This window comes from Gadus macrocephalus, chromosome 15 (assembly GCF_031168955.1).
Source record: "Gadus macrocephalus chromosome 15, ASM3116895v1".
Classification (NCBI taxonomy): domain Eukaryota; kingdom Metazoa; phylum Chordata; class Actinopteri; order Gadiformes; family Gadidae; genus Gadus; species Gadus macrocephalus.
In genome coordinates this window covers 21,415,074-21,437,181 of record NC_082396.1, presented here as the reverse complement: position 1 = coordinate 21,437,181, position 22,108 = coordinate 21,415,074, and the positions used below count along the sequence as shown (strand labels likewise).

The 22,108-nt window shown below is 43.5% G+C and overlaps 2 protein-coding genes and 1 long non-coding RNA gene across 3 annotated transcripts in view; 2 read left to right on the top strand and 1 right to left on the bottom strand.

Moving 5' to 3' along the window:
- On the bottom strand, window positions 1-4,195 carry LOC132473448 (uncharacterized). The gene is made up of 2 exons (XR_009529383.1): window positions 2,552-4,195; window positions 1-2,447 (listed from the first exon to the last, which is right to left on the bottom strand). It is a non-coding gene; the product is annotated as an uncharacterized LOC132473448 (long non-coding RNA).
- Window positions 4,196-8,441: 4,246 nt separating this feature from the next.
- On the top strand, window positions 8,442-10,909 carry LOC132473408 (uncharacterized). Its single transcript, XM_060073526.1, has 2 exons — window positions 8,442-9,151; window positions 10,488-10,909. Exons 1-2 carry the CDS (start codon window positions 8,486-8,488, stop codon window positions 10,557-10,559), a joined length of 738 nt encoding a protein of 245 aa, XP_059929509.1. The 5' UTR covers window positions 8,442-8,485; the 3' UTR covers window positions 10,560-10,909.
- Window positions 10,910-16,142: 5,233 nt separating this feature from the next.
- The window catches only part of LOC132473751 (polyribonucleotide nucleotidyltransferase 1, mitochondrial), a 20,084-nt gene continuing 14,118 nt past the window's right edge, over window positions 16,143-22,108 (top strand). Inside the window, exons 1-3 of the mRNA XM_060074004.1 lie at window positions 16,143-16,383; window positions 16,877-16,937; window positions 17,358-17,432. Of these exons, the coding sequence (XP_059929987.1) occupies window positions 16,265-16,383; window positions 16,877-16,937; window positions 17,358-17,432 (255 nt within the window). The 5' untranslated portion in view covers window positions 16,143-16,264. The remainder of the gene's footprint in view (window positions 16,384-16,876; window positions 16,938-17,357; window positions 17,433-22,108) is intronic.

The window sequence follows — 22,108 nt, the reverse complement described above, 5'->3', positions numbered from 1 at the left end:
TTTGGTTTAAAATAATTTTTGATGATTTATAATAAGCATCCTTTATTCTATAAAACCTGTTTAATTTGAACATATTTCCAGTTTATCATAAAAATGATATATATATCATGTTTTGCCATCTCAAACCCTCAAAATGTCAGGTGGTGCAACCGTCCGAACAAGTTAACACTATGTGAAATGCATTAAATATGTAATTTTAAATATTAATTAATATAATATTAATATGGTGGCATCATTTTATATTGAAAACCTTTCAAATAATCAAAGTTTACAAGTTACATTGTTCTTTAAATTGTTTGGAATATTGAAAACAACTTTGTCCGGAAATGTGCATATCTGAAATGTCAGGGCGGCGCAACCGCATTCATACAGCTTTTATTTTGAAATGGAAGAGAGATGAGTAAACAGGATATTGCATCATCAAAAGGACCCCAACTGACCTCTACTGATGAGTGAAAGGTTTGTAAATCTCTCTCTAATATTGATAAAAATAGCTACTTTCTGTTCATAGTTAGACGTGTACAGTTTAACATGTCAGGTGGTACATCCAATGTAAAACTATGAAAAATTTATTTTAATCTAAAAGACTTTATTTGAATGTAAAAATGAATGAATGAACTAGCTAGCAAAGTCAAAAGGTTATATAGATGTCCAAGTAGATGCCTGAATAATTGGGAATTAGTAGCAAATGTCAGGGCGGCGCAACCAGTAAATCAGGTGGCGCAACCAGAAGAAATGTATTTTCTTGATGAAATAAACATGCTAACCTGATATATACTATTGTATAGTTTTAAAAATATTAATTAATTGTACATTAATAGTAACTATATACATTAAATATATTTATATTATTACATTTTTGAAATATCCATTTCAATGATTTTAGATGCCACTATCTAGCAAAGAAAAAGCAGCACGCTACAGGCAGCACATTAAAAATTATCCAGCTGCAAGAGAAAGATATCTTGCAAAAAGGAAAGAAAGGTAAGTAGATAAGCCACAGTTTTTGTGTAGTTGTTATTTTGTACAGCAGTCAGTCAGACATCAAATTATAACATTTCAGTTAACCTTAGTGTTTGTTTTTATAGCTATCAAAATAGGAAGAGAGAGGGGAAATGTGTGAAGCCCCCAATCAGCCAGCTGTCCAAAGCAGAACAGGATAAAGTGAGGAAACAGTGGAAGAAAGATCAGAGAAAGAACAGGGAAAGGAAAAGGGCTATGGAGGAAATCTTGAATTTTACACCAGAGTCACTGGATACAACTCCCATTGCAGTAACACCTGAGTCAGCGGATCTATCACCAATAGCACAACTTCAGCCTGACCCCCCTAACATTAATGCAGAGAACAGTTTAGACGATCAGCAACCGAGAGCATCTTCCACACCATTGAGAGCAAGCAGCTTTAGATGGCAAAGAGAGAGAGCAAAGTTGCGCCGTGACATGAACAGGATGAAAAGGGAAATGGAGGCAGCCAGACAAGAAACAGAAAGATTTCGAAAACGCCTAGAAAGATTAAGACAGAACAGAGCCAGGAGTCAGGAAAAAGTTAAATTTAAAACTCAAGGAAAAAGGGGTGCAAAAAAACTGGCTTTAGAAAGGAAATAAACAGTAGTTGAGTTCCTCTGTCGTGATGAGAACAGTCGCTTACTGCCAGGGAAAAAAGATACAGTAACAAAGAACAAAAACAAACAGCAGAGGCGTGTTCTTGTTAAACCCCTAGCAGAACTCCATATCTCATATAATTCTGAAATGGAGAGGCAACGCATGCTCTCTTACAGACAATTTGTCAGATATTGTCCTTTCTATGTGACTCGGCCAAAAGCATCTGACAGGAACACATGTGCCTGCATGGACCATGAAAATGTGAAACTCCTGTCTGAAAAACTGCAGCAGAAAGGTCTTCTGAAAACATCCAGTGTTTCTGAGCTGCAGTCTGCAATTTTTTGCAATCCAGACAACATGGCCTGTGTGTACAAAATCTGTGCAAAATGCTGCTATAATGAGGTTGAAGTTTCACAACCCCAGACAGAGGAGACGGTGGTGTGGTCTCAGTGGGTGAGAAAACCGGTCACAGAGGAGCAAAGGACATTCATGAACTTTGTGAAGGAGACACAAAATGGTACATCATCTGAAATGTTGGAGCTTTTCAACCGAAAGCTTGATGGCCTTGCAAAGCACCATTTTAATTGGCTCCACCAGGCCAAAGAGTGCAGGGCATTAAAAGACAGCCTTAAAGATGATGAGATAGTTGTGCATGTTGATTTTGCAGAAAATTTCGGCTGCAAACTCAACAGGGAAGTGCAGGCTTTCCACTTTGGAGGAAACAGAAGGCAGGCCACTGTACGTACACTCCTGTGTTGCCTACTCCTCAGATGGAGTGCAATCCTTTGCCACTATCTCTGGGTCCCTCCGGCATGATGAGAGAGCTGTGTGGGCCCACCTTGAGCCTGTGATTAAAGATGTTCTTGACAATCGGAACCCACGTCCTACTACTCTCCACGTGATGAGCGACGGACCGGTCACCCAGTACCGTAATAAAAATAACTTTTACCTGCTGAGCACCATCCCCTTCCTTTCAGGATTCAAGCAGGTCACTTGGAACTTCTCTGAGAAGTCTCACGGGAAAGGTGCACCAGATGGTGTTGGGGGTGCTGTCAAAAGGATAGCTGACTCTTCTGTCAACATGGGAGTAGACATTCAAACCCCAGAGGAGTTCTACCGATTTTTGAAGGAGAGACAGGCATCAAGTAAAATTAAAACTTAAAATAAAAGTTTTTCTGGGTGTGTGAGGAGGACATCAGGAAGTATGATGAGTCTGTCCCTGAAGTTGTGCCCCTGGTAAAGGGAACTATGGGCATACACCAGATCCTGTCAACTGAACCAGGGACAATTCTGCATCGAGAGCTGTCCTGTTTCTGTAGCAGGCCTGACATCTGCCAATGCTACAAAACCACCATGATAAGCTTTCGAACGAGCAGTGCCGAGGCAAGTGTGAATGTTCAACAGGATCTTACTGGAAAATTTGTCATAGTAAGGTATGAGGAACAGCCATTTGTGGGGCAGGTTCTTCAGGTGTTTGATGAGGAGCTAGAGGTCAGCTGCATGCAGCAGTTAGGCTCAAAGAATGCTTTCACTTGGCCCCATCCTGCAGATGTTACCTTTTATTACCACACTGATGTTCTAAAGATAATATCCGAACCAGAGCCACTTAATTCAAGGCACACGCGCCTTAACAATGCAGACTGGGACTGCTTTCGTAGGGCCGCCTAAAATGAATGAATTCCCTTAATTGGAGCCTATTCAGTTTCTACCAAATTAAGTGTAATTTTTGTCATGTAATGTTGCTCAAACAACGTGTATCTGATCAGTTTAGCACGGTTTACTTAAATGAAATAAGCAGTTCTTATCCGTACCAATTAGTGCTTCATTCAAGCCTATCCAGTTTCTAATGAATATTAAGTGTTATTTTGTCATGTAATGTTGCCCAAACAATGTTGTTTCTGATCTGTTTAGTACGATTTTCTTAATTAGAATGATGACAAGTTTTTATCTTTACCAATTAATACTTGAATAGACCCAAGACACCTGAGATTCTTTCATTCTGTGAAATAAAAATGAAATTATTCAACATATGTGTTGTTATTGTGAATCGTGTCAGGCGGCGCAACCGCATCATCAGGTGGTGCAACCAGGTAAAACACTAATCTAAACAAAGAAATGGGAGATTGAAGTGAAGAAATGTTTGGATATTGTGATGTAAATAATCATTCTATGCAACAATATACTTTTTAAATGTGTAAAGTATTTATTCACATTTTAAATCTAAAGTTTGATGTTGGAAACCCAAAATACCCGCTCCCTACAATTAAGAATCCATAAGTTACTTTTAATACCCAGCTCAACTACAAAATAATAATATGTTTGGCACTGAAGACACTTTCAGGTATACTTACTAAAATAATTACTTTAAAAAAAAAAAAGGAAGTGAGTTTTTTTTCAAGAAACTTTTGGTTGTACCACCTGACATTTCTTTGTTGGTGAAATTGCAAATACAGTCTAAAACTGTATTTAAACCTTGTAAATGTTGTGCAACCATTGAGACTTGTTTAAACACACTCTTCCAACTTCAAATAAATGTATTCTGTCCATTTTTACAGATTTTTTAAAATGTATACTTTTTGAAGGCTTATTTGTCATTGACAAAAAAGGTGACATAGACAAATGTGAGTGAAATAGAATGCTCTTGATCTATCCAGTTTGCAAAGGTGAGTAAAATGAAACGATAGACGCCCCTTTCACGGGAACACGCATTGAACCTAAAGCGGAAAACCTGGCTTGACTAATCGAATCCTAAGTGAGAATCGTAGTACCATTTAACTCTGATCGCGAGTTGCATCTCAGTCGATCCAGGCTTACCCAAGAAAGCATGTTCATGTTCAAAGTATGTTCAGCGAGGTTCGTAGTATACCCCACAGGATTCCCGCCGGAGCACCCGGCGGGTGCTATAGACAGTAATTAGACAGTAATTGTTATAGACACTCCCTCCAGGATTTCGTGGGCCTTTTTTGAGATTGTTGCGTCCTAAAATGCCTGTGAGCTTTTTTTTGTGCGTGAGTGTTTTCAATGTTATTGTTGCGAATACAGTGCGAGAGGAAGTGAAAGTTGCGATAAAAGTTGGGATTTTCCTGATGTTACTGCAATCTTCCCAGAGTAGTTTGTTAAATATTAAAGGGGACTTATTATACCACCAGGTGTGAGTGTGATTAGCCTTACAAGCCGTTTCGAAAATCGGCCTAATATGACATCACTAGTGGGTGTGTCCACCTAGATCTGTGCTGGATAGATGAGCAATGTTTACTTCAGTCCACTGGGTAGGCTGGTAGATAGATCTATCCAGCACAGATCTAGGTGGACACACCCACTAGTGATGTCATATTAGGCAGATTTTCGAAACGGCTTGTATGGCTAATCACACTCACACCTGGTGGTATAATAAGTCCCCTTTAAGTTATTACTGAAAAAAACATTAATTAAAAGAACAAAAACACTGAGAAATGGTCCTATGAATAATAGATTATTGATTCTTTCCACGCTGGCAATTTACTTGGATGCAACAGCCTGTGACATTGTGATCTGTCTCGTCGTCTGACGTCCTGCCTGCAGTTCTGTAGTTATGTTTCGCGGTGGCAAAATGCTTATCAATGGAAGATTTCCGCTTAAAGGGAAATTCCGGGGTAAAATGTATTTGGGATATGTTTTGTATGATAACGAGTTGAAACGTTCATTTTGGAGCACAAAAAACCCATATAGACGCTTTCTTCAGTTGGCTGTTTTTAGCTGATTTTATCAAAACGCTATAAACTTGGAACGAAGGGGGCAGTGGTTATGGTAAAAACTAAATCGCTATTTTAAACCACTTAAAAGGCTAGAAGTAGCTCGACACTTCTTTGGTAGTATAATAAGGGTATTAACATATAAAACGAGGCATTGAGAACTTTGTGAGTGTACAGATTGTTTAGAGAGCGAGAGCGTAAAAACATCTTTCGCGAGAGGTTTTGCGCGAGCTGAGGTAATTTGCGCGCGCGAGAGGCTGTTTTGCGCGCGCTGTGGTAATTTGCGCGCGCGAGAGGCTGTTTTGCGCGCGCAGAGATCATTTGCGCGCTCGCAGTTAATATCTACACGTGTGGAATAATATAATACGCCCGAATGCATCTTTTATCACGTTAGTGAATTATGGCACTAATGTGTCGCCATAAGTGAAGAAGCGAACGAGTCCGGTAGAATAAAGTACCTATCCTGTCAATAATCGGTGGCCGCTTCATTACGACCTATAAGCAGACAAACCGCCAGTCAAATCACACAAAACAATAGAGACAGGATCACACAGGCAATTTTTTTCGCGCTTGGCCCACTCTGGATAAATGTCGTTCATATCGCATATGAGGACTTCGACGGCTGTGGAGAAATGCAATCCTCCGTAGCCACGGAGAGCTGTGATCACAGAGAGGGCATCTCGTCACATATTTACGGCATTGATAGGAGGGGGCGCTGTCAGCAGACTATTATTTAGACAAATTATTAGCAAAATTCAATCGGACAATTTGACCGAAGAGTTAGAAAGGGCATATCGCGCTTCTGCCTTCTCACACCGCGAGACAGGTTCGTGGCTTTGAGTATCGCGATTTTCGGTTTGATACGCGTATCGTTACAGCCCTAGTGTTTACTGGGAAAGCCCAGGAGGCATATACATCGTTGTCACCAGCTGACAGTCTTGACTATGACAAAGTCAAGGCTGCCGTGCTTAGGGCATTTGAGTTGGTGCCTGAAGCCTATAGGCAAAAGTTTCGCCGGTATAAGAAGTTGGACAATCACACCTTTTCTGAGTTTGGTCGGGAGAAAGAGGCTCTGTTTGACCGCTGGTGTCATGCATCTAAAGTAGCGGACTTTGAACAGTTACGTGAGCTCATCCTGCTAGAAGAGTTTAAGAACTGTTTGTCAGATAGGCTGGCAACCTATATTAATGAGCAAAAAGCTTTGACATTGGCAGCTGCAACTGTCCTTGCGGATGAGTATGTGCTCACCCACAAGGACAGTTTTGAGAGGACTCCTGTGTCAGAGTGTAGTTCTTACTCATCATGGCACAAATCTAGCTCTTCTCACTCAGACAATGTTCCAGTAAGAAATATGTTCCATTTGTTAAGCGGGAGGGTGAAGAGAAGCTTGAAAAGTCAGACAGGGTGCAGGGTGTGAAGGAGAGGCCAACTTGCAGTTATTATAAGAAAATAGGTCACACCATTAACAAATGCTTTACTCTTAAGAACAAGTCTCAACCACCGAAATCTGTTGTGTTAATTAAAAGTGAGCCTTTGATTTCAGCTTCAACAGAGCCGGTGCGCACTCCTGACCCTGAATTCCAGCCCTTTTTAATGAAGGGTTTTGTCTCTTTGACAGAGGGGGACTCTAAGGTACCAGTTCATATCATCAGGGACACTGCGTCCAACCAATCTGTAATCTTGGAGCATGTGTTGCCGTTTTCAGATAAATCTGCCGTTGAATCAGATGTGCTCGTTAGAGGGTTTGATATGCGATATGTGGGCCTGCCGCTTCATAACATCTATCTTGAGTCAGATTTGATCAAGGGGTGCGTTAAGGTGGGGGTCTGTGCGCAACTCCCAATCGAGGGGGTGACTCTGCTCTTGGGTAATGATTTGGCTGGTGGTATAATGCTCATTAATCCAGAGGTAATTGCTGTTCCTCTGCCAGGGAATTCTGACGAATTGGCATTGAAATTTCCCAAAGTGTTTTCTGTCTGTGCCGTGACGCGGGCAATGGCCGAGCGTCAAAAACTGGAGGCTGAGGTGGAACTGTCCGACAGTTTTCTGGTTGACTGTTCAGTTTCCCCAACCGCCTCTCCAGAGGTCCCAGCCCGTTCTGTTTTGCCTCAACTTGACTCAAAGGTTTGCATGTCACGTGAGCAGCTAGTTGCCGATCAAAAGCGGGACGCATCACTAGCTCCTCTCTTTGAATGTGTGATTTCAGGAGAGGCGTTAGATGATATGTCAACAGGGTTTTTCCTAAAGGGTAACGTGCTCATGCGTAGGTGGACACCTCCAAAGTTATGTGGCGATGATAGTTGGGGGGGTGGTTGAACAGATCGTTATTCCTCGAACATATCGAAGTGAGATTTTGAAACTAGCACATGATAATCCACTTTCTGGTCACCTAGGAATTAATACGACTTTTGATCGTGTCTTGCGGTACTTTTTCTGGCCAGGGCTAAAAGGTGACATGCGTCACCATTGTAAAACTTGTCATGTTTGCCAGGTTGCTAAAACTCAAGCCATCCCTCCATATCCACTTCATCCAATTCCTGTTATTGGTGAGCCTTTCGAGCGTGTGCAAATTGACTTTCAATCGCACCAAGAGTGGTAACAAGTACTTGTTAACTATAATGTGTACAGCGACTCGCTTTCCAGAGGCCATTCCTTTGAGTTCTATTACAGCTCCAGCTGTTGTTAATGCCTTGGTCAAATTCTTCTCTGTGTTCGGCCTTCCCAAAATTGTACAGTCCGACCAGGGAACTAATTTTATGTCGCGTGTTTTTGCACAAGTTATGAAACAGCTTAACATCACTCATTTGTATTCGAGCGCTTATCACCCAGAGAGTCAGGGAGCCATCGAGCGTTTCCATAGGACATTGAAGTCTATGTTGCGCACCTACTGCCTTGAGTCTGACAGGGACTGGGACGAGGGCGTCCATCTCCTCCTCTTTGCCGCTCGTGAGGTGGTACAGGAATCCCTCGGCTTTAGTCCCGCCGAGCTGGTGTTTGCACACACTGTGAGAGGTCCCCTAAGACTCTTGCAGGAGAAGTGGCTGGGGGATAGCAAACCTCAAAATCTGTGAGGCATATACATCTGTGAACCTCAAAATCCTCAAAAGTTCCGTTTCAAACTTCACCGCGCTTGTGAATTGGCAAAACAAAACATGACCGTTGCACAGGGCAAAATGAAGAGATGGTTTGACAAGGGTGCAAGAAGCAGGAGTTTTCGTCCCGGTGATAAAGTGCTGGTTCTATTGCCTATTCCTGGCTCTTCTCTGCAGGCGCGTTATAGCGGCCCTTACCTAGTCAAAAAGAAGGTGGGCGATCGAGACTACATCATCGACACCCCTGAACGTCGACGGCGTAGTAGGCTGTGTCATATTAATATGTTGAAGCCTTACTTTGACAGGGAGTCTCAGTCTGTTTCCACCCCTTCTGATGGTCCAGAGGTCAGTGTGGCACCGGAGCTGTCCAGTGTGGGAATTGCTGATGGTGACAAGGTAACTCTGGCGCTGTCTAGCAACGCCAGTGTTCCTCCCCCTGAATCTCAGGATGACCAAGAGGATATTGTAGGGATATCCAGTGATGTAATTCATGGGCGACTAAAAAATTCAGAAATGCTTTCTAATCTTCATTGTTGTCTTCCAAATTTGGTTCAGTCTCAGCGTGAGGATGTGATCGGTTTAATTGGCTCTAATTTAACTCTTTTTTCAGATGTGCCGACTCGCACGCATGTGTTGCAGCATGACATTGATGTTGATAATTCTCCGCCAATCAAACAACACGCCTATCGCGTTAACCCTGAGAAAAGGCTTCGTCTCCGAAAACAGGTGAACTACATGTTGGAAAATGGCATAGCTGTGCCTAGCACAAGTGCTTGGAGTTCACCTTGTCTTTTGGCTACAAAATCTGACGGCTCGGATCGGTTTTGCACCGATTATCGTAAAGTGAACGGGGTCACAAAACCTGACTGCTATCCTCTGCCTAGAATAGATGACTGTGTTGATAATGTTGGCTGTGCCGAATATGTCACGAAACTCGACCTACTAAAGGGTTATTGGCAGCTGCCGTTAACGCCTAGGGCTCAAGTTATATCTGCCTTTGTGACCTCTGACGCTTTCCTAGAGTACACCGTAATGCCATTTGGAGTCCGAAACGCTCCAGCAACATTCCAGCGTTTAGTCAACACGGTTCTGTCGGGTTTATCGGGCTGCGAGGCTTATTTGGACGACATTGTTGTTTATTCCAAAACATGGGAGGAACACATTCAACAGCTTCGTGCAGTGTTTGGCAGATTGAGTGAGGCCAATCTCACTCTTAATCTTGCCAAATGTGAGTTCGGGCAGGCTACAGTGACATACCTCGGCAAAATTGTGGGTCGGGGTCAAGTTAAGCCTGTCCATTCTAAAGTAGAAGCAATCCTCTCGTTTCCTCCTCCTGTCACTCACCGTGGTCTAATGCGGTATTTGGGAATGGCAGGATACTATAGAAGTTTCTGCAAGAACTTTTCTGCTATCGCAGCCCCATTAACCGACCTGTTGAGCCCAAAAGTACGGTACAAATGGTCTCCGAACTGTCAGCATTCTTTTGATGGCATAAAAGCATTGTTAACAAATGCTCCAGTTCTTGCTGCACCTGTGTTCGAGCGGCCATTCAAACTCGCTGTGGATGCGAGTGATGCGGGGGCGGGTGCGGTCCTACTTCAAGATGGGGATGATGGGATTGAGCATCCGGTCTCGTATTACTCAAAAAAATTCAATCGGCATCAACGTGTGTATTCCACAGTTGAGAAGGAAGCGCTTGCGCTTATTTTGGCCCTAAAGCATTTCGAGGTTTATGTAGGCTCTTCTAGGGAACCTACGATCATATATACCGATCATAACCCTCTTGTATTTCTGAACCAGATGCGGAACACAAACCGAAGGTTAATGAGGTGGTCAATATTCTTGCAGTATTTCAATGTGGAGGTCAGGTATGTCCGTGGAAAGGATAATGTCCTGGCCGACACATTGTCACGCTCTTTTTCTGATGAGTGAATGACCTCACGTTGCACTCCCGGTATTCGCCATCATAGGGTGGGGGTGTTGCGTGTGGCCATGACTCACTCACTCAGACATTCAATCACTGTGCTGTGCCTAAACCCCCATGTCTTTGCTTTCTCATCAGGCTGGCACTCAGGCTGACACACCTGCAGCAAATCTGAGATGGCTACCGCCCAATTACCAGCCTGCTGTATAAAGCCAGCAAAGTCAGTTGCTTGAGGAGGACAGACCCGGCAACACCTTAGTCCCACAGTACGAGTTGTTAAATAGCCTTTTCATTCTGTAATCCTTGATCTAGGCCTGGGGATGGCCGGCGGTCCTACTTTTCCGTTTAGTTCTTAGTTTATAATTTGGTTTTGTCAGGCAGGGAGGGGGGCCAGCCTCGACGTCCCTATAGGGGGTGGCCTGGTCCCCCCTCCATTTTGCTGAGTTTGTCCGGCATCTCCAGGTCCCTTTTGGTTTGCAGACTTCTTTATTTGGTAAAGTATTCATACTGCATTTCAGCTATGGTTTCATTTGGTTAATAAAACCCGTTAAAACATCTTATTTCATGGTGTCCTTCCTTTATGTTGGTCTCCAATTCGAGCCACTGGGTATCTTATTCAGTTGTTTGGAGGCCGTAACAATTATATTATTGGAGAGTAGGCTATTGATATAAGAATTATGAACGAGCGAGAATAGAATAGAAACACACACACACACACGATCAGATGGATCCGACCGGGAATTCCGTTGCGATGGGTTTCCTCCTTCAGCGACTTATACAATATAAACAAATTATATAAAACAAAACCCCTCTTTCATTTTAAAATAATAGTATGTAAATATGTTGAATAGGCCTCCATCTTTGTTATACTTTTAAAATGTTCCTATATAGCCTATTTTATAGCTTACACAATGATATTTTAAAACAGGAATGCGAAATGCATCCTGGGATATTTAACGGCCCCAAGTACACACAAGTCACCATCGATGCAGGCTCGATATTTTGGCCAATTTAAGAACGCATCAAGAACACTTCCGGGTTTTTCGACAGTACTTCGCCTGATGCGTACTTTGAATTGGAACAGTACTTGGGCTACGACTGAAGTTTCACAAGAACGCAAGCACACAAGTACAGAAAAGAATGCAAATTGAGAAACGGCCTCCGTGTTCGCCAATCTACTTATCGAGTCTTAAAAACAAAATGGCGTCGACGGGTGATCTACTGATGGTATTGGCTGTTTCCCAATGTCAAGGAAGTATGCTCAACGGCCGCCTTTTTAAGGACGCTACGTCATAGAACGCCGACAAGCACTGTTCCAATGTTGAGGACACTCGAAATTCGCGCCATTTTCGCATCCTTTGTTTTTGAGTATTCCGAGATTTTTCAAGGATGCATAGCTGGATCCTAGATGAGGTAAAACTACCCACAATCCTCTGCGTTCACACGCTGCACAGGATATTAAAAATGGCAGAGGGAAAGCAGTACACATCAAATGTAAGTGAAGTTGTATTAAAGTTTTCAGAAATATTTTGTGCCGTATTGGTTTTTATAGATTCATCATGTTAATGCAAATAATCAAGCTTAAAGACCTGTGCCATTTTTTAAACGTTTTTGCAACTTAAAGGCACCCAGTGCAACTTTCGAGGCAAAAATGAACATTCAATTTCTAGTCTTTTTTACACGTAGTATATTTCAATAACTCCCTACCATTACATATCGACATTCAAGGAGCGAAGATGAGACGTCGTTGTGTGGTGAGAACTGATAGAAAATCGTAAACAAAAACAATGGGCGACATCTTCTTTATTTATTGTAACCTACAAAAAATAACCCAGGATTCCAGTCGGCAAGCCTCGGAGTTTTCCGAACACGTGACGTCGCTATTTGGGAGCGCATGGTTTTATCTACAAGATAGCCAGCATCACCTTTATTCTATTGACTCTGCCGTCCCTTAGTCTCTGGACCCTGTGCCTTTCCTCCACCGATGCTAGTGGGGGGTTGTATTGCCTTCTTCCTCCTCTCCTTGCCCCTCGTCCCCTTGCGCCACTTCTTGCACCTCTTCCCCTTGCTCCTCTGCTGGCTCCTCTTTCACTTTCTCCTCCACTTCTGGCACTGTCGAGATTACTCTCATCACTGTCCATCTCAAAGGACATATCCGCAGAGGACATGTCCATGTCTAGAAGTGGTTCAGTGGCCGGACCTGATGATACACTCTCTGCCATGTGTCGGGCAAATGCCCTTTGTGGCCCCAGATTGTCCTAGACCAGACAGTAAAAGATGAATGAGAAAGGGTACTAGAATGATTCAAGATGAAAAGTAAGGCCCGCTTTACACTTTGAAATTGCTGTACGATGTGTAGAACAGTAATGTAAATCGGGCCTAATAAGTGATTATCATGTTTATAGGTTTTCATCTATAGTTACTAAGTTTGGCGGTCGGATAAAGGGCAATATGCATTCTCTTGTTTTTATATTGGTGTGGTTCATCCTCATCCTCCTCATCCTCATCGTCATCCGCTTATCCGGGGTCGGGTCGCGGGGGGAGCTGCTCAAGCAGGGGGCCCCAGACTTCCCTTTCCCGGGCCACATTGACCAGCTCTGACGGGGGGATCCCGAAGGCGTTCCCAGGCCAGTGTTGAGATATAATCTCTCCACCTAGTCCTGGGTCTTCCCCGAGGTCTCCTCCCCACTGGACGTGCCTGAAACACCTCCCAAGGAAGGCGCCCAGTGGGCATCCTTACCAGATGCCCGAACCACCTCAGCTGACTCCTTTCTAAGTAAAGGAGCAGCGGCTCTAATCCGAGTTCCTCACGGATGGCTGAGCTTCTCACCCTATCCCTAAGGGAGACGCCAGCCACCCTTCTGAGAAAACTCATCTCGGCCGCTTGTACCCGCGATCTCGTCCTTTCGGTCATCACCCAGCCCTCATGACCATAGGTGAGGATAGGAACGAAGATCGACCGGTAGATCGAGAGCTTTGCCTTGCGGCTCAGCTCTCTTTTCGTTACAACGGTGCGGTAAAGCGAACGCAATACCGCTCCCGCTGCTCCGATTCTCCGGCCAATCTCACGCTCCATAGTACCCTCACTCGCGAACAAGACCCCGAGGTACTTGAACTCCTTCACTTGGGCTAAGGACTCATTTCCTACCCGGAGTAAGCAATCCACCGGTTTCCTGCTAAGAGTCATGGCCTCAGATTTAGCGGTGCTGATCCTCATCCCAGCCGCTTCACACTCGGCCGCCAGCCGATCCAGTGAGTGCTGAAGGTCACAGGCCGATGATCCAATGAGGACCACATCATCTGCAAAAAGCAGTGACGAGATCCTCAGACCACCGAACTGCAACCCCTCCCCACCACGACTACGCCTCGATATCCTGTCCATGTATATCACAAACAGGATTGGTGACAAGGCGCAGCCCTGGCGGAGACCAGCACCCACTGAGAACGAAACTGACTGGCTGCCGAGATGGTGTGGTTCAGATCTTCCATAATTAGCACTCGACCGAGAAAGGTGACAGGGTCATTGAAATGCTAAACTCCACTGTTGTTTACATTAGGTTCGAAGCGTAGACTTTAGGGAATATCGGCGGGTAAATTGCCGCCTGGCTTCTATTTTCCACGGTAGATGCTATAAATCCCCCCCAAAAAATGGCTTGCTGGACGCAAAATTCATCAAATCGGTACTTCCATGAAAACAAACTTATACAAATGGGAAAACTTATCAAATCGGAACTGAAGGTGGTTGACAGGTAAGTAATCTACTCATATCTATTAGAGAATACTAAGTGAGACCGGTGATCGATGACAACACATAACGTTACGGTCCACGCAAAAGTTAGAAAACAAAACTTTTCTACATACCTCGTTGCTGGAATCTTCCTCCATCAGGTGAAAACCCTCCAGGGCTTTCTGCTTTGTTGCTCGGGGAGGACGATGTGCCATCCTTACAGAAATGAGAAAACCACGGGCGCAGAAAAAGCAGCACAAAACGGTACAAAACGGCACAAAATGGTACAAAATTTGAATGTGGGTGCGTATCGTAAAGTATGTACACACTTAGAAAACAATTCGCGCATTGGCAAACAGAACCAGTGACAGGATCACATTTTAGAATCTCCGGAAGCGTTCGGGACTCATCGGTCTTGTTCCGAGGATTGCCGACTGGAATCCTGTTTATTTTTGTGAGATCGCAATAAATAAAGAAAATGTCGCCCATTGTTTTTGTTTACGATTTTCTATCAGTTCTCACCACACAACGACGTCTCATCTTCGCTCCTTGAATGTCGATATGTAATGGTAGGGAGTTATTGAAATATACTACGTGTAAAAAAGACTAGAAATTGAATGTTCATTTTTGCCTCGAAAGTTGCACTGGGTGCCTTTAAAGGTTGGGTATGGGATTTGCGAAACGCCAGCAGATTTTGAAAACACACAACTCAAATGGTCCTACCCCCTCTCCTTCAACGCTGACTCTGACTCCACCCATTCCAAGTACCTGGACGCGCAATCATGCACGAGCGCGAACAGAGATGCGCGAGAGCGAGCCAGGCTAGCGTAGGTTTTCGTTTGACAACATGGCACTACATTCAGCTGTAAGTTGCACCCAGTACCGCGGGAAGTAGGGGTGCTGGGGGTGCTGCAACACCCCCTGTCCGAGGCCCTGTCTTATCACAGAAAAAAAGCGAGTCATCCTCGCTGCTGTCCAAGGCATTTTGAGACGCAGCATTTATTTAATTCTCATATGACCTAGTGCTGAAAAAAGTTTATTTTACATTAAACGGTCACATATATCATTACTATTTTTAGAAAATGTATGTTTGTTTCATATAATTGTATTGGAAGTCCTGGTTTTCACTAGGGTTGCCGCGGTGTGGACATTTTACACTGAGTAATACACTCGTCTCAACACCGGTATTACCAAGTATAAACGGTATAAACTTTGAAACTAGGTCAACCGCCACACAAGCATCGGTTTTTAGACCCTTCTCGTCCTTCAGTTGCCGCCAACGTTCGAAAGCAACGCCTAGGATTATTCTTGATTTCAGTTTTTCTCTTTCAGCGTTTTTATTATCAATTACTCTCTGAAAAAGAGTTTTCCTTCTCTTTGCTGGTGGTGGTGGTGGTGGTGGTGGTGGGGATGGTGGCGTCTTGTCTGCCATGGAAATTGTCTTCTACTGCTAGGTCCAAATGTGGATTAACTAGTTCCAGTAGAGCTTGCTCTGGGTCACGAGCTCTGGGTCACGAGTACTGCACGAAGGGGTCGCGCGCGGGGCGTGGTGGAGGGGGAGTGCAGTACGACCGTTTGATTGACGTACTTACTGTCCAATGCAACTCGGTGGCAATGCAAACGATTGGCTGGAGTTTTTCGAGCCCTGCCCGTTCCACAGATGATTGACAAGTTTAATTTTCATGTCAGTACTTCTAACTCAGTGGCTGTAAGCGTGTTATAAGGATTTCAAGTAATTTTGCAAAAATGGCCAAAAAAGCGAATTCCATACCCAACCTTTAAGTAAAAGCAAAAACCTGGGACACGAGAAGTTAATGGAGGGCACTGAGCCCTCTCGGATGCCGGGCCAAAACAACATTTGTTTCACTACGACTCCTTTCAGATGCCCACCTCTCCTTCTCCTTCAAATAATTAATAAATAAAACAGGCATTAATTCATGATAGTCGTTTGGGCAATCTACATTTTTTAAATTCTCAACAATGTTAAGGAGGATCTCCCTCCTTCTCCTCGCTGATTATGTCGATGACACGGGACAGTTTGGATGTTACACATGACTCGTCCAATCAGGAGCTTGACTGATCTCCTAGTTCCGTTCACGTGATGTCCATCATGGCAGCCCCCGAGTATGCACACACACTGTTGTAAATTAAAGACAGCACAAGCTGTTTCCTTGTGGTTGTTTTAGATATGCGGTATTTATTACGGCTGGGGCCGTCTTTTACCAACTTAAATGTCCGCTGGTGTCACCAAAGTGTGTACAACAGCAATGGTACTATCCGCAAAGTTGCAGTGGATTTAGGACACAAGTGAGTTGACATTGTCTCTAAGCTCGTGTTTACATGCATACATGCATACATGCATACATACATACATACATACATACATACATACATACATACATACATACATACATACATACATACATACATACATACATACATACATACATACATACATACATACATACATACATACATACATACATACATACATACATACATACATACATACATACATACATACATACATATTAAATACATACATAGTCAGTGTCCATTACATCAGAACGCATGCGGGTTTCTCTATTTGCAAAATGGTTAATTTAATGACTTCGTTAGGGTTGCTTCGTTAGGCTTCAGGGCTTGCTGTCCATTGAAATGTGTCTGATAAGAACCTGATCTATAATTCAGTGTTTTCCTTTTGCTTGTATCTACAATAGCGGAGATATCAGGTTTTACAGCCACAGGTTGAGTTTGATGTTGTAGATGTTGTTCTCTCTCCCGTTTTGTGTTGGCATAGAAAACTGGAGATCTCCACTGGGCGTTTTGCGAGGTTCGCTGATGGAGCTGCTGTGGTCCAGGTATGAAGGATTGACGATGTCAGTGTACCAATAAGGACCAGCAATATGATGTGTGTAGCCCACATAGACTTGTGTTATGTAGCCTGCCAGTAATAGTTCGTGTTTTGTTTACTTTTTTTAATGGCTGTCTATCCATCTGTAGCTTCTGGAATCTAAGTAAATCTGAGGAATAGTTTAAAGTAAATTAATCTAATCTAATTCACACTTACATTTTGGGCATTTGGCAGCGATTTTATCCAAGGTCTTGCAATAAGTACATTTGTCAGCAGAAGGTGAAACAATATCTAATAAATTAATCTGGAAAAAAAGAAGGAAAACCCAACACTATTGGACACTACCATGCATTGAGGGGCCCTGGACAGAATTTGAACGGTACATGATAGAAACATTTATGTAACCTGCTCCCTTGTCTTTCTCAAGCTGGGAGACACCTCTGTGATGGTGACTGCAGTCAGCAAGACCAAACCCTCGCCATCTCAGTTCATGCCTCTTGTTGTAAGTCATCTGATCACAACTCCTTATTGTGTCTTCTTTTCCATACTCTCATAGAAACGTCATTAGTGTTGTTAACTTACCTTAAATTCATCACCCAGTATCACGACATTGAAATTGAAGTTAATGTGCGTGAGTATATATGTGTGTATATATTTCAATGGCAGCTGGTGGTTTTTGAAGTGAGGGGGGAAGGACTGCGTGCTTGGTTGCCATTGGCCTGCTTGCACTGTTAGTGGCGTATGGTGCCATAACTATGTGAGACTCAAGTTGTTTCAGGGTGTTTTGGTGAACTACAAAATAGCAGGGAGGGATAATTATGTGAATTGATACAAATCCACCAGGGGCAGCAGTACTTTGACTACAAAGACAGAAGGAAAGGATGAAAAGCAATAGTCAAATCAGGCCTACTCTTGATTTGTAAAACTAAATAATAAAATCTGGGCCTATTTTTGCCCTCAATGACTTGAGCTATTGGTTGTAATTTGGCTATGTTTATTTTCAGCTACAATTGTTTAAGGAAAAATGAAGACACAAAACCAAAAGTGATGCCATTTAAAATGCATCATGCTCTGAATCATTCACTAAAATCCTTTCCACAATTTCACACAGAACGGTCAGAGTAACATGTGAATGTTACTGTATGTTTCAGAATGTTGGTCATGGTGTTAAGCCAATTAAGACAGAGGGACTTCATTCATAGATCAAGTCAATCCTCCAAGCATGCTCCGCAGCTCGGCCGCGGGCTCCGCAGCTCGGCCGCGGGCTCCGCAACTCGGCCGCAGGCTCCGCAGTCTGGCCGCAGCCCGGCCGTGGGCAGGCTCCGCAGCCCGGCCGCGGGCGTCCCTGCCCGGCCGCGGGCCCTGCAGCCGGGCCGCGGGCCCCGCAGCCCGGCTGCAGGCTCCGTTGCACGGCCGTGGGCAACCGAAACGTTGCTCTGTTCGTCAATATAAGCGAACAGAGCCGCACTGTACCGCAACGACCAGTAGCGCACCGCTCGGTGGAAACAAGGCATACGACTGAGCGGGTTCGTTGGTTCTCGTAGCCTAGACTTGAGGGGATAACCCCTCCCTTCGGGCTGCTCCACAGCCAGGACTCCTGCTTATTGGATCATAGCACAGCCAGAGTTCAAGCCTATTCGTGAATAGACGTAGGCGGGATCCAGATGAGAGGAGGACTCTCTCCCATTGAACCCCCATGTTATTCACCGGCTAGCAACACTTTCTGGGAAATTAATGGGAGTCAATGGAGGCTGAGGGAGGAACGTCCTCCCTGAAGTAATTGTCAATAGGCGATAGGGGGTGCTAATATCCCTTTACACAGGGAAACAAACATTACATAAACAAAGGCATTAAAGTAGTCCTATTTAAGGGCATTAATTCATTCCATTAGTCTGGGCAATCTACATTTTTTATTCTCAACAATGTTAAGGAGGATCTTCCTCCCTCCTCAATGGAGAAGCCTCCACTGATATATAGATATTTATAGATATGTATAGATAGATATGTATATAATATATAGATATAGCAGTGTTTCCCCCACGTTCACACAGCAGCGGCGCGTCGCCGCTGCTGAATTTTCTCCGCCGCTGCAATAAAAATCCTTCTCCTAATTATTATTATTTTTTTTTAAGTAGCTCCTTTTAGAAAATGTACAACGCGTAACGTCAATTGCGCAACACGCGGCACATCGTCACGTAACCAACATCAAAGAAAAATACACAGCGAGTGTGGCAGTTGTTGGCAGTAGGCTACCCTACACGGTTGCAAAGTTACATTGATTCTAGCAGTAGCGAGTGAAGCGGCAGATCGAAGAGAGAGAGAGAGAGAGAGAGAGAGAGAGAGAGAGAGAGAGAGAGAGAGAGATGCTAAAATGTGTCGCTACATGACCACCAGTGTTAAAAACCCTCTGAGCCCAATCATTTTATTGTATCTATAAACCGCAACCTCCGTGCCGTTTTTCCTCTAGTATTGTGTGTGTGTGTAGGCCTATGTGTGTGTGTGCGTGTTGTCGCTCTTTTTGGGATCACTCATAGCCTTTACAGGAGCTTATATCCAGTCAGGAATTTATAGCCTAGGTATTTTCGGGAACTTTGAAAAATGAATCCATACTGTTAGATCCGATGTTGTTCTTTATTGCCATATAAAATCCGTTTTCATCGCGTATTTTAGTCAGGGATTTATGCTAATCGCCTGTAAGCATGTGGTCATTAGCATAAATGCAGGGAAAAAACCTAAGGACTTCTTAAAAGATCATGAATAGTTTCTATTATGTATAACTTATATTTATTTTATAATTTTCTCATCACTTTTTGACTCACAAGACTAAGAAGAAGTGTTTTAAGCAATAACAAGCTTATCATCGCTCTCTTGTCCTCTTCCCCTGACTCTCACTGTCTCACAAAGGAGCTGAGCTCACCTGAGGTCTATTTGTAGTGCTAAGGCTCACACTGATTGGTATTCAATTAGCTTTATTTTTTATTTTTCATGTGTGTGAGTCTGTGTTCTTTTCAAATTTTAGTTAGGTTTATAATTTAAAAAGATGTGTTTTGCCCATTGTTGCAGGAGATTTCATTTTTTAACAAAGTGTCTTATGTAAAAAACAGTTATGCTTTGGGCATAGCAACCATGTTTAGTGTTTAAGCATTAGGCAAAAATCTGTAAATAAATTGTGCAAATTATATTTGCGTTGTGGCATTTTTTGTTTAAATATTACTATACAAAAATATAAAAATCTGTAAATGAAGACACAAAAGGCAAAGTTACAACACCAATAATCCCATCTACAGTAATACACAGGACTGTTTGAATAGGATTTAAATGCATATTCTCCTCTCAAAGTGCACCAGATTCATGCATTCCAATGTTAAGGGTACAAAAAAATTTCGGGCGGGGGGGCATGCCCCCGGACCCCCCGAGAGGGATCGGGGACCACACCACCGCTGCTGAAACAAATCCTGCGGGAAACACTGTATAGATTTGTGCATATATATATATATATATATATATATATATATATATATATATATATATATATATATATATATATATATATATATATGTATATGTATGTGTCAGTGGAGACGCATACATATCTATGCATAAATACACATACATACAGAAAGTCCTCCTCTTGTGGGTGTGACCTGTCTGATTCGCGCAAAAATCTAGTCGCGCTGTGCTATGAACCAATAAGCAGGATCCCTGGCTGGTGAGCAGTGTTGCCAGATTGGGCAGAATTCCCACCCAATTGCAATTGCACGTGGCTGCAGCACGCAGAGGCTCAACGTCTAAACGTCTGACTCCGCAGATCGAGGAGTGGGCTAAATGTGGGCGCCACCTATGGAAAGAGTGGCGTAAAACCCACATTGTAGAATGAAGAATAACGTTATCTATATTTTATAACAGTTAGTTCCGACAAAATAATTTGATTGGACAAGAGGCATTCCATGAGTGCTGGCTCCGCTGTTTATGTTCTAGCTAGCTAGTAGTGATGCGCGGGTTACCCAATTACCCGCGGGCCGGGTGGGTTGGGTAGCAGTTTTCTCTAAGTATCGCGGGTTCGGGTGGGGCGGGTCAAAAAAGCCAAAACCCGCAACCCGGAACTTTTGGAATACATAGGTGAAATCGCAATTTTGCGTTAGCCTACAGAACTTATCATTTGCATACATCCCACTGTCACAAAGTTATTGCACTCAAAGCTCCCACTCCTGCTAGTCGTCTGAGTTAGGCTACATAACCTGGGCATAGGCTATGTCTTCCACGCATTTGTTAACAGTTCTTCAATAAATAATTGCGTAAAGCTGTCGTTGTTGTTGTTGTTTGATGTAGACCTGCCGTTGAAGTTTCACAATAATGCGAATTTAGCGCAAATCCTTCTCATTTAGTTACGTGTTAAATTAGGCATAAGCCTCAGCCCCAGGCTTTTTATTTTATTTGTTGTTATTATTATTTTTATTTTTTTGCGGGTCAAATTGGGAGGGTCGGGCGGGCCGCTTCAGAATTCCCCACGGGTCGGGCGGGGCGGTTTGGAAAATGTCTTGGGTCGGGTTGGGGCGGGTGTTAAAAAAACGCCCTCTCGCGCATCACTACTAGCTAGTGTGTGTATTAGGGATGGGCGAAATGATTATTTTCCGGGAACTAGTTCTTTCAATTCAGTTCACTATAACGATTCGTTCGTTTGATTATTTCGTTTTGATTAGTTTGTTACGTCGGATTACGTCATTTTTCAGGGAATCTCACAGGTGTCTGCCCCCCTCCCCGCGAGACGTCTCTGAGCATAATTTAAGCGACGTCTAGGCTGTACCCCGCGTGAAAATCGACAAGATATACTATATAATACAACCAAACGTCCCACCAATATTTAGACCACTTGCTTACTCTCTATATTTCATTCATGGTTTTATATTCATAATTGTATTTTACTTTACATTTAATTCTTCATTATTCAGGCATTATAGAACTTTCATGGTCATAAATAAAAAATACGAACTCATCCTCATCGTCATCCGCTTATCCGGGGTCGGGTCGCGGGGGGAGCAGCTCAAGCAGGGGGCCCCAGACTTCCCTTTCCCGGGCCACATTGACCAGCTCTGACGGGGGGATCCCGAGGCGTTCCCAGGCCAGTGTTGAGATATAATCTCTCCACCTGGTCCTGGGTCTTCCCCGAGGTCTCCTCCC